General features: G+C 35.7%; 1 protein-coding gene across 1 annotated transcript in view; it reads right to left on the bottom strand.

The window, feature by feature from the left end:
* The window catches only part of KCNH8 (potassium voltage-gated channel subfamily H member 8), a 174,166-nt gene that overhangs the window by 109,288 nt on the left and 51,487 nt on the right, over positions 1-13,391 (bottom strand). The window contains exon 2 of the mRNA XM_030264957.4: positions 10,780-11,013. Coding sequence (XP_030120817.2) covers positions 10,780-11,013 — 234 coding nt within the window. The remainder of the gene's footprint in view (positions 1-10,779; positions 11,014-13,391) is intronic.

Genomic DNA, 13,391 nt, shown 5'->3' with positions numbered 1-13,391 from the left:
ATACAAAACCCTGTCATTAGGATGCTAGTAGCCTTCAAAATCAAACACTCTTTTCACTAGAAAATAAAGCCTGCTTGAACTGTGGGACAGACTGAGACCATTAGCTCTGTTGATGAGCTGTGTGCACTCACCATATGATAATAGGTGATCTGTAGTCATGCCCACCCCAGACAGAGCCCAATGAAATACCTGGAACTGAAATATCTTTGGTAGATATTTGGGTATTGCAGAGGTTTCATAAGAGAGGTATGATGTGGGATGATGGTCTTCAAAGTTTATGTAATTCTTTAACAAAATAAATAAACTCTACACCCATCTGTTAAAATTTTGCTTCATACTTTTTTAATTATACAAATATTTAATAAATACTTGGAATGAGTGCTACTCATCCCAAGCTATGGCTTCCTTTGGCTCTTGACAGTCTGGGAGTAGTTTTGTCCAGGAAGAAAAACTTAAGGCTTCCTTTTACTTTTTGACTGGTGTCATTATATCCACTTCCAGACCCTCAGTTCCTCAGGACTTTTCTTGCCACACTGCTGTCCAGAGGGACACTAAGACATTTTATGCAGTCCCTTCCATCATTTGGGGTAAGAAATAAGAAACACATTTTTCTGTGATCTATCTCCACTTCTCTGTGGCACAAGGAAGAAGGATCAAGCTCTTTTGAGAAGCTCTGAATCTGCACATAATACATCAAATTAACTAAATGCAATGGTTCCTAGACTAGGAGCCCAAATATCTGAAGAAAGAAAGTTTAAATGGCTTGCATACTAGATGTAAAAGTCTTGTGGCACAAAACAATAGCTCTTCAAAGAATAATTATATATATGCATAAGAGGGTAGAATTAGGCTTCACATGCCATCATAAATCTGGAATACTTCTTTTTGTTTAGGTAGGTGATTTAGTAAACTAAATGCTCTTGTAGGGACATGCAAATCAAGCCTTAAAGAAAATTATTTAAACACATCACCCTGTTTCCAGGGATTTATGTGGAAGACAAAGATAAAGATATTTTCATGTAGATAGCTGTAATAAGTTGTCAACAAGATTGATGCTAAATCCTCAGCACTACAACAGTGTCTCATTGGTGGTTACTAATTATTAGCAAAATAAACCTGCATCATAACACCAGAGATATTTGAGCCTGATCATTTCCAATTTTCCATCACAGAAAGTGTGCACTTCAAGACTGGCAGACTAGGATGCCAAAGACTTTGTCTAAGGAAATAAAACTCTCCCTTTTATCAGCTTACCCCAAAATTCCCAGCCTCACTGATAAAACATATTTTTGAAAGTTAAGTGTTTTTGACAAGATTTCAACATTTTGTTGAGGAGAGCAAAGTGCAAAGAAAACAATGCTTAAAAAATTGCAAATGGACTGAACAGGAAAGGAAACGAGCTGCAAAAACTATAGCTATACATTCAAGTACTTCCTCTTTTGTAAATATCATAACCTTAACAATGATCAATTAATACAGCTATTGCAAAGTTCTGCTGCTTTAAGCAAATGATCACCTCATTCTTCTCCATTATCTCTACAAAAATAAAATTTATAAGTTAACAAAATCTATAATTTATTTTTCTTAAACTCTGCTATTGCAGATGCCACCTTATCTGATACACCTAATGACAGTCTTTGGTCAGAAAAAATTGCAAAATTAAAAACACATCTGCGCTATGATGAAATGGACTTATATGGGAACAGGTAGTTGTGTTAACATTTTCATATGAGTGGTAAAGAAGATAGTAAGATTCTGTAATAACGAAGCAAAAATTCTATTTCAGTATGAATAAGTGGGGAATTAATAATCCTATGGAGTTGATTTAAAAATAGCTCCCCAATCCTCTATATACCCTATGGAGTACCATGTGCATTTGTTCAACTCTATTACATCTCATCAGAGATACACAAATCCAGTTCTCCATGTCTTCCCAGCATTTTCTGTGCCTAGCTTCAATTTATGCTCACTCCCTTCTCCTCCCAGGTAATCCAGTGCCTCGTGTGACATAAGTCTCACATTGCCCTGCATGTCCAACTTTCTCTTCAGCTGCTGCCATGATGGAGAGATGAAAAGAGGGAAAGGATGCCCGAAGAGAAGACCCTTTTCAACACAGCAATCTCCTATCCTTGCTTCTCCTGCAAACTGCCAATGTTAAGCTGAGAGAAGCTTAATTCACAACCCCAGAGTTTCTGTTTGTCACTTTTTGGACATAGACTGTCAGTGTTATGGCAGCTCCTAGTTTGAGTGTTTTTTCCAGGCTTAATGGAACAGTCTCTGCATGCAACAGCTAGTACAGTCTGCAGTGAATGTTTTATACAAAGTGATTTATGAGCTCCAGCACATCTACATTTCAGCTTCGTTTACTCAGCTTTCTGGTCTTTCCTTGTATAGCTCCATTATCCTCCCCAATTAATAAATCCATTTCAAAACCCTCTAGTTATCCTGAGTTTCCTTGAATAAAAGCAGAGAACTAAGCAATGCCTTTTAATGCCATGTGAGATACATTATCCTTAAGCGTACCACTTTCTTTTTGTCTACCCAAATTTCCTTTTCCAATCTCCATCCAGATTAGAAAATAAAATGACATTTAGGGACATAAGTACTTCCCTGATGTAATACATTTACTGGGTTGCAGTTATGACAATTAGCAAAACACACAGGATTATCTAAAAACTAAGTTAAGTCAGTGAGATGTATTCTGTTTAAGTGCAAAAAGCTTCAGGGCAGACTCATAAACATTATCAGTCTGCAACTTACTTTCCCTCTCCTTCCAATGATAATTACTTTGTCACAGTTATATTAGTACAGGGCATTCAGCATTTGTCAACTAACTCCTGGGAAAATACTAATTGAGACAATGTACTTATAAAAACAAATATACAATATCTACAGCTAAAATGAAAAATAACCCAACCAAACAAAAACAACAGAGAACAAGACAAAATGCAGTTTCTTCAATATCTTTATACAGACTGCTTCAGAAATAGTCAGGCTTGATCCTTCCTGATCAGTTTAATCTTTACTTCATTGCTTTCACTCAAGCAATTTCCAAATAAGCCAAATTTCTTTCAATTGATTACTTTCAGAGTCAACATGTAGATATAAACACAGTAGTAAATATGATTTCTCAGCCTACTGAGGGATGCACTTCTGAAAAAAGGCAAGAATTTTTTTAAAACAGGATGATATCTCATATACATTATGTATATCTGGATATATATTTATATATATATTTGTAGATATAAAAATAAAAACATATTTATTATTCTGAAATTTCATCTTATATTTTCCACATCTGAAGGAGTTAAAGCACACATTCACCTAAATATAGCCATGTTTCCAAATTACATTCTTTTGCTTTTAGGCTCATAATCTGAAAAGAGAGACTTCAAAGATGATGTGACATTTGCTGCTATCAAAAAACCCAGCAATCTCCAAACAGACCACTACACCTATGGAAAAAAAAAAAATCACTTTTTCAGGTTTAAAAAACAGAGGAAATTATATAAACTAAAATATTTGCAAAATATTTTTGTGATTCTCACTTTAGTGTCTCTGGCAGTGGCAGCCCCTAGAAACAGAAGTCTGGAGTCTACAGAATGGGAGATCACCCAGCACTGGAAGGGATGCTGGCTGCAACCTCATGCTTATTCATAAAGTTTTCTAAAGGCATGACATGGAGAAAAAGAGGATTCTGCTGTTACTCATCCACTTACATTGAAAGGCTACATTTTAGAAACTGATTAATTTATTTTACACTGCTTTTCCCACAGGGTTAGGTCAGAGAATATTTTGCTTTATAATACTTGTCTGTAATCCTTGTCCTATCTGTTAATATTATTCAGAACTTTTCAGCAAGTTTAGAGATTTTCTGTTGAGGCTGTGATTCAAGAACTTGAACCTGTACTTCATATACAGTCTGTGGGCACCTTTCTGGAAAGAGGGAGATAAAGCTGGGACCTGAGATGGAGATGAGTCATGGATATGAGCAGATAATTCCATCCTATTAGGTTTGAGGTTTTTGTACAGAAGGGTTTCGAAACACACACTGAACAATTATGTAACATGGTAGAGAGGATTAATCTTCCCAATTCACCACTTCAGTCTATGTGAGCACTCGCTGTAAACAGTCTCTGAGCCTGGCCAATGAAACAAATTATAGTAACCTCACTAGCTGGAAAGCAGCAGGTTTTAACCTTCTAGTTATTTAACTGCTCTATGAACTCAAGCTGCTTTTGCAATTCCCTGCCTAAATCAGTGAGAGGGCTCAGTATACAGTGCTAAGGTGAGCCTCCCATCACCTTCCAAAAAAACTATGGAGCTAAAGCAAGAACCTATCATGGTGGTCAGCCCAGGAGGTGGCAAATAGACTGCATCACAATCCAGAAGGTGGATTTAGGGATCAGGGACAAAATAAGGAAATGGCAGCAGAAGAGAGGCATATGGCCACCTGGAGAAATGACGCCTTGAACTTTCTTTGTCCAAAGAACAGCTTAACTCATGGTGAAGCACAGGCACCCAAGCCAGCTTTTAGTCAAAGCTTGATTTAAATCTCATAAAAAAATAAAAGAGAGCATACTTGGTGTGGTCATAAAATTGTGAGAAAAATTCAAAGAAAAACGTGACTAGTCAGATGTCTTACGAACATCGTAACGCAAAATTAATACCATTAGATCTTATTAAAAATGGAGGTATAAGAAGTAGCACAATGAAATGCCCTTTAAAAACTAAAAAAAAAAAAAAAGCATCCAGCAGTACCAACAGCCATTCATGTCAGGTGCAGCTGGAAGCCCAGGGAGCCTATGTGGAAGCACTAATTGCATCTGTTAGCAGTGAAGGGCATCAAGTTGTAGCAATATAACAAGGAACAGGAACATTTCAAACAGATTTATTTACATATCAATGTGGTTCTAGAAGACCAAGTCTTTTCCCAGTGAATTATGCTTTTAATGCATCATGTTGCTGCTGAAAGAAGCTATTAGCCAATATCACTGTGAATGTATCAGAACGAAGTATCAGCACTGTCAGTGAGTCTTGCTGATGTCTCGTTAGATTCTAGAAAAAGATCTCAGATGGCTTAGATCACATTGCACATGGAATTTTGCTGCCTTTCTTTTTTCCTTGTAACTGAAATTCATCCCCTTGTTCTGTCTTTCAGGCTTTGCTGATCACTTCACCCAGGCCTCTGTAAAGTTTTAGCCAGGGCACTACAGAGGAGCACAAGCCTGCTCTGTCTTCCTCTTGTGCTGCAGAAGCTGGATCTGTCTCTAAAACATCAAAACATTTCAGAGATACACATTGCCTTTCATCAGAAGCCATGGGCCAAGAAAATGAGGGGTTTGGAGAGAAAAGGAGACAAAATTTCCCTATTCTGTGAAACAGAGGAAAATAAGGACATGTCTTCTGTCTATATATGGTACGAGGCTTTTCAACAAGGAAGACTTCCCAAAAAGCAGTGAAATTTCCTAATGATTAATGAGTTACATGAAAGGGGGAAGTGAAAAAGAATAAGAAAACAGAAAAAGAAAAAAATCACAAAAAGGAGAAGAGAAAAGAAAAGGAGAAAGAAAAGAGAAAAAAGAAAGAAGAAAATATAAAATATTCTTTTATAAAGTTACAAATTATTTTTTATGGCTCAGGTAATTGCAATTAGATATTACCTCCAGATTAAATTTCAGTCTTACTTGATTTTTTTATTTCCCTCCTCCTGTATTCGTACTATAATTTAGCAAATGTGAGCAAGCCAACCACAAAAGCTTTTTAGCTTTCTTATTTTTAGATGAGATTTTCAAGACAGAGAAGCAGTGAAGCAGCAGTGAGGCCACATTGCTACAAACTGCTCTGTCAAGCAACTTGTCAAGGGGCTTTCTCTACATTAGTAAGTAGAAAATTGTCACTAAAAATAGTAGAAAGTAGTCACAAAAAAAGTGAGGTGGCGATACAGATTTTTTTTTTTTTTTACAGTCAGAAAATTCCAATAAATGCCTCTTTTCTTACTGTTGGGCTTAACTTCCAAAAGACATGGTGTATTTCAGGAGTTTATGAAAGAAGGCAGATACTTTCTGTAGAGAAGCTCGAGGAAAACCCAATTTTCTTCCCTTTTAAAAGAAATTAATTTCTCTTCAGTTTCTTCATAATTCTTCTACATTTTTAAATAACATTTAATTATTTTTCTAAAAAAAAAAAAAAACTTTTTTGTTTTCCTCACACAAGAAATGCATTAAATATAAATGATGTTGTGTAGCCTTTGCTATTCTTTAGCCATGTTACTCAACCACAAACATGGCAGAGGCAATGGATGATGTCTCATGGCCTGAGCCTTATTTAATTTACCTATGTTTGTCATTGCTGTTCATGTGAGAACACCCAGACTTCAAACAGCCTGATGAATCCAGGAGCTCAGTAAGAGGGTCTGACTTCCACCCCTTCTCTACTCAGATTCTGCCTATGTGAAATACCTTAATACCGACCTTCTAGATATGGAGACAGCCTTATCAAAGATATTCTCATGCAGTGATGAGAAGGGATAAAATACTTTGATTTAATCTTACTGACTTGTAATAAATGAAGAAGTAAATAAATAAATACAGAAATCATATCTTCCTGATCTTACAGTTTACTTACCAAACCTTTAGGGACCACGAACATGCCTAAGACATAACCCAGAAAGTGCTTAAATCACTGTACACATAGAAGCTGACAAAATGTCCCTTGAGTCCTGGGACAAAGCAAACTCTTCTTCCACCAAAGTCCTAAGGCACCTTGTGAAGATAGTCCCAGCAATACCCACTTTCTCCAGCCCTCTTACAGTGGGGATTTTTTACTGTGCACAAAGGCTTGTGCAAACAGCGTTTTTTCCTGGGGTGTACACATATGATGGTCACCACAGCGGGGTTTCTTAAATGTCCATAAATCACAAGTGGCCACTGCTGATTACACTGTTTTTCACACAGCTTAGACATACACAGAAAGAGGCCAATTTCCTTTCAGTGTAGGAGGGCTGTGGAACTATTGCATGTTTTAAAGGGTTGTGTGTAAGTACAGACCTCTTTTCAAACACTACAAATGTAATGTTGAGACCAAGAAAATAGATCTAATGGGGTCATAGGGGACCCAAGCTGTGACCTTCTCAGTGACTGAAGATGGAGAGCTTAGACTGGACTAAGTCACTGATTATAGGGCTTATTGTAGCATTATCTTAGGCTGCAACAGAAAAGGAAAAATTCCATACAGCTGCTTAATTGTACTTCAGTTTGAGGGAAAGTGAAGACCTCATTTAACTACCTGTACTTGCTATTGACAAATTCCAGAAGAGGTCTGACAGGGAGAAAACTAAGGGTTTATTTAAATACAGCTCCTCAGCATAGTGTCCAACTGCTTTTAGATTGTTCTAAACAAGAGATCTAGGAATGAGCATTTTTTTTCACAACTCATTTGAATTCCAAAAGGTTAATTTGCATTTCTATTATCATAATTGACAAGTTAATTTCTTGCAGATGTTTTAAAGAAAATGTGGAAATAGTAACAGAAAAAAAGTTTAAAAATCAGCTCCTAAGCAATATAATTTTCAAACTTTCTGAAGAAGGCAACAATCATAAAATTCCTTGTCTTTTAACATTCTCATTTTCTGATTGTCTTCAAGAAACTACTATAGTTCTGTCAAAGAAAAAGCAAGAAACTTTCTGAGGAACCAAAATAAATACTAAAACTATGATGAAAAGTATATTTTGAGTTGAATTTTCAAAAGATGTCTCTCTCTGAAGCTGCTGTATCTGCTGCCATGGTTCTAATATTGCTCTAATAATGCTCATAATGTTGCTAGTATGGCAGAAAATGTTCAGGATGAGGAGTTACAACTAGTTTATCCTATACTAAGAATTCTTTAAAATTCCCAAACGAGAACACACATAGAAAAAAGTTCTTATTCACTTGTGGTCTCAGAAGGATTGGTCAGAGCACAACTTAAGATCATTCTTCTCTTGAAATCTACACCCGAATGACAAAGACAAGGAAATACTGCGGTTCATCCAACACAGAAAATCCACTTTACTCAGATTCTCATGCAACTCCTTGCACAACACTCTTGCTGCAGAATCAGCTCAATTCATGATTGCAATTTCCATGAAATTGCATGTGGACTGCTGGGGTTGCTTTAGTTATAGCAATCATTCCTTTAATTAACAATTACTGAGCAAAGGTGCTATGTGAATTCTTTAATGATGGTTAAATAGCTGTGAAAGGTCCATATTCAAGTGTAATAAATGCATATCAAAGCTCCTTGTTTAGAATGAACAGTCTAATTTAATGATAAAAACTGAATCAGCTTTGAAATAAGTTTAAATCAAATTTAAAATACTGAAAAATGTGACACTTGAGGAATAGATGCATGACCAAATCCAGAAGAACAAATTGAGAATAAATTTTTGTGTTCATACACCCATGTTCCTCATAGTAATTTTTCATCATAATGTTTTATGAACTATTAAAATTTCAAGAAGAATTCCGTGAGCTCAGAATTAACCTTGAGGCTTGGAAGTGCTTGTTAGGCCTACAAAGAAAGGCTGCTCTAAATAGCAGACTAAAGGCAGATGGGGGTTCCCCTCTGACACCCCAAAGCCCTAACAGGACACTGTAATATGGCCCTGTGATAACTAGGCATTGCTAGCTACTTGTCTCCCACTGACCCATGTTCCTGGCATTATACCAGCCCAAAAAAATCAACAATTTTCCATACTGGACATACTGGAATGTATCCATACTATCTTTTCAGGGATATTATTCCCAAAGTTCTTATGTCTTAAAATATTTTAAAAATCTTTCTCTGGACAAAAACAAAGTTGAATAAGCTTAACAGCTTCAGAAGTTCAATTTTTCCTCTGAAAATAAACCCAAACCCCACGCAAAACACATTTAGCTAAAATGGCTGATTTGCCAAATTCGGGGCCTGCTCTTTGCAGTTCTGTTGAAAAACCAAGATTATTTTTTAGGATAAATTTAGCTTTTATATAAGAAACTCTTACGTTATTTTAATACCTATTTGTTTCTGTTTCCCAGTGGTACAGAAACACATGGAAATGAAAAATATAATGGGCAGTCAGAGAAATTTATTCCTATTCAGAAAATGTATCGGGGAAGCTTCCAATCAAATTATACAGAGGGATGCATGTACGATGTATACTGGGAATTCTTTTAGCGTCTACAATTTCTCTTTATCTATTTATTTGTGATTCAACTACTTCTCTGATAATTGACCTGCAATCTCTTTCTGCCTGTGTTAATCATACCTATTACAGATTTGAAGCACCCCTTCAAAATGTAATCACAATTTATCATTCAGGACAAAGACAATGAAACTAATGTCTTAGCTTTACTTCTTTAATTTAAATACCTTGAAATATCCTCTTATCATACCCAGTTATCACTATAGAAAAGTGGAAAAAAAGCAGCTCTTATCCCTCCAGGTTAAAACAATTTCCCCCCTATATTCAGACATGTTTTACAACTTGGAACGACTTTATTTGAATAACCTTCCTGAAAACATTGCAAGAAACTGTTTGAGTCTTTTCTATATGCTAAAAAACAAAACCAAACACACTTACATACTCCCAAGCCTCACCAAAAAGTCAAGTCAAGGAAGCATTTATCAGGAGCTTCCATATTAAATTCAAACTTTCATACTATGAGGAGCAGCAATCAACACAAGCCAGCTAAGGAACATTCTTCCTTTTCTTTGTTAGTGAAACTGAAGCTGCCTTCTCCTAACATGCCAAATCGCTTTGTTGTCATTATGCAGTTATCACTTTCAGAAAATAACTTCTTAAAGCATATAATAGCAGTAATATTATTTGAAAGGAAAATGTTTCATTAATAAATAAATAAGAGAAGACCTATGAGAGAAACGTGGTCCAGACATATGCCTATAAACTCTAGCCATATAATAAAAGAGAAAATGATACTCAACACCCATGGATCCATTGAGTCCATGGATCATTCTGCTTCTGTCACCCTGGTTGAAATCCTGCCATTATCTCAGTGTCACCTCTTTGAAAATCACATGAATGTGGCAATAGGAATATAAGGAAAAGGTACACTGAAGGAGCCTGATATAAATGAAAGAAGCTGGGAAGTCTGCATCATAGGCTGTTGTCTTCCATGCCTCATGCATCTTGACTATGAAGAAGTCTTTATAAATGCCTTGCCATAGGAGTGAAAACTTTGCTGGTGCAACTTGAAATTTCCTGTGGTCTATGGGGTTGCTTAATGCCTGTATATTTTCTTTATGTGACAATACCTACTTGAATATAATTTTTTTACTTTTTGAAAGACACTATTATTATGTTTATGTGTAGTAGCTGTTGAGAAGAAATCACTTGGCTCATTCAGACATTTGAGCATTTTACTGATGTCATTGAAAAATTTATGTAGCTTTTCTTGTGGTGAACAAGAATGTTTTCATTCCAGCTTTAGCAGTAAGAGGCAAAAAATTCAGTATAAGAAAAAGCAGAAAGGTGGTGTCATATTGACTGCAAAAAAGTCTCACAGTGCAGTTTAGTACCCTGAATTTCATCTATTCAGCTTTGTAACATATTTATATAAAATCAATAACACCAATATAAACATGGTCGTAATGTGTAGCCTACTGTCATTATTCAAATCGGCTATTATAAACTTGATGATAGACACACTAAATTAGTACTTAGAAATTATCACTATATATTATGTGCATTTATGCTGTTTCATTCTTTATGACTAACAGAACAGGAAAGAAAGACTTACCATTCTTCTTATAGAACATGATTTCTCCTTTAAATTCTATCTTTTCCTCCAACGATTTCTCAATTTGAAGAATCATCTGCTCATTTGTTTCAGCACCAAGTAAGAATTTACAGCTGCAGCTCTTCTGCATGACTTCAGTCCGTGCGAATCCAGCAAGCTCACAGAAGCCATCAGAGCAGTAAACGATGGGGAATCCCTTAGCCACCTGAGCATTTGCAAGGATGAAGTTACTATCTGCAGAAGAACACAAAAGTAAAATATGAATTAAAGTATAAATTCTACACTGCTTGACACAGTACTTTCTTTAGCATCATAGACAGATGCAACCAGACAGATACTTAAAAGCAAAGTCCCAGATGCCTGCAAACCAGGATCTAACTTCTGATTTCAGACTAGTATTCTGAAATTAAGTCAAGGATCTAGTCCACAGATCATATTCAATAGTTCTTCATGGCTTTGCACAGTTTGCCTCATTGTCTTCTCAAGGAATACTTTTTGATAGTAGCCTCTGTGATGGATACCAACACACTAAAACAACCACTTGACCAAAGACTGGTGAAAAATATCTAAATTTTGGATAAATTTCTAATGTTATGCTGTCACTCAGACTACTCTGCAGTCTGAACAGACACAGCTACATCATAAAAACACAAAAATCTCCATGGTCTCAATAAGATAATGTTGACCTACGTCAGCAAACTAATTTATTCTATATAATTTTTCAAGCGAATCCTTAAAAACACAGTTGAGTGACACGCCAGGCTACATGGAATTAGGAAAATTCTCAACTACAAGGAATTATTTGTCCTTTATGGGAGGTGGGTTGATTTACGGTATTTTTGTTTGTTTTGTTTGTTTTGTTTATTGTTCATTTGTTTGTTTTTTTTTGTTTTCTTTGTTTTTCCTTATAGCTCATTCCCATCCCTCTCTGAAATGCTTTTGAAGGCTTTGTACCTCAGAACTTCATCTTCAACCCATCTCAATGGCTCTGACCCTTTAGAGTATTTTTCAGTTTTCAGGGGCACCCTTTCCAGATAACATATGAACTTCTCATACAGGTGTTTTGCCTGTGTTTCCTCATCTTGAAGTGAAAAAAACCAAAACCAAAACAAAAACCCAACAACAACAAAACCCAGAACAAAACAAAAAACCAAAACCTTTTATGGGCAGAATCTGTCTACATTTCACATTGAGTGAGGAAAAACTATTTTTTGTCCATTGCTCGTTAAGGAATGTTTACCTTACAGCTTGCTAGCAGGAGCTTAGGAGAAGTGTAGTCCCAAGACAGACACCTCTCATCTTTCAGACTTATGTGCAAGTGAATTCATGTGCATGTATTAAGGGGAAATACTATTAACTAACCCATAATCCCTTGATAAATATTAATAAATTTAAAGAGAAAGAAATTAATTATTTTAATGGAAAACTCAGGTTGCTATACCTAATCCCCATACAGGGATATATTATCTATGATTGGGAAGGGAGAGACAGAATCCATACACCAAAACAGAGGAAAAAGAAGTTTGTTTTTCAGTCTGAACTGTCACAGAGTTCTACATCTGTGAAATCCCAAAAACCAGCTATGTTACTCTTTAATTACCCAAGGGACAAAATACTATGTCTTATACTGCTTTCAGTATTTAAAGACAATGAAGGTTTATTAAGTGATCAATTTTTCTATCAAGACTTTCCTTTAGTTACCCACATTTTGTACAAATTTAATTAAATTCTTTCAATAAATGATTGTTATGTTAAATCAGTCTTTTCCAACTTACCAAATAATGTGTTTCTAAAATGCATTCTGGTTCAGTGCAGTGCTTGACTTAGCCTGTCATTTTCATTTGCCTAACTGGGAATAAGTATCATTACCATTCCTGCACTAACATGCTGCTCCCCCTGTCAACACAAAACTAAATCCCTACACTGCCAAAAGAATTAAAATCATATGCTTGCAGTGCATAATGAAAGTGTGACGGTGCAAGACCAGCAGATCATTCATACCAAATATATTTGTAGCTAGTAAATTAATTTACTTCTCTGATTCTTGTTGTTTACAATGCAATTATGTGATGCAAAGGCTGCTGTGGGATTTTGTTTTTCTTTATAATTCTAATTGTTGTGAGATATATGAAGCAGAATATGGAACACCAAAAGTACACAAAAGGTGGGGAGGATGTGCAGTTGTGAATGAATGTCATTATGAACAGGAACACACTGGAGCTTACCAAGCATACCGTGGTTTTATGAAAAATATAAGGTAGCTAAATTCTAATGTCAGTTACACCAAAATTAACCCAGAATAATTGTGGTTGCTTTAATAATCATGGAATAAACCAGTTTACTTATAAATGCCAATCCAGTACAAGCTAGAATAACAGCCAATCTTTCTCTTAATATCACCACGTGTCTGATAAGACTTGTAAGCCTAATTTTACTGAACTTTTTGAGTACAACAGCAAAGAAACAGGAAAATACAATCAGAATTATATTTGCTGCTCTTCTTGAGCTTGAATTTGAAATAAAATAGTGAGAGATGCCCCTATAATCCCAAACTAAAGGACATATCTAAATAATTTGTTGAAAATTTTTTTTGACATACTAAAAAGGACCAA

Source organism: Taeniopygia guttata, chromosome 2, assembly GCF_048771995.1.
Source record: "Taeniopygia guttata chromosome 2, bTaeGut7.mat, whole genome shotgun sequence".
Classification (NCBI taxonomy): Eukaryota; Metazoa; Chordata; class Aves; order Passeriformes; family Estrildidae; genus Taeniopygia; species Taeniopygia guttata.
Note: the sequence above shows the minus strand (reverse complement) of the source record. Positions and strands in the feature narration are given on the sequence as shown.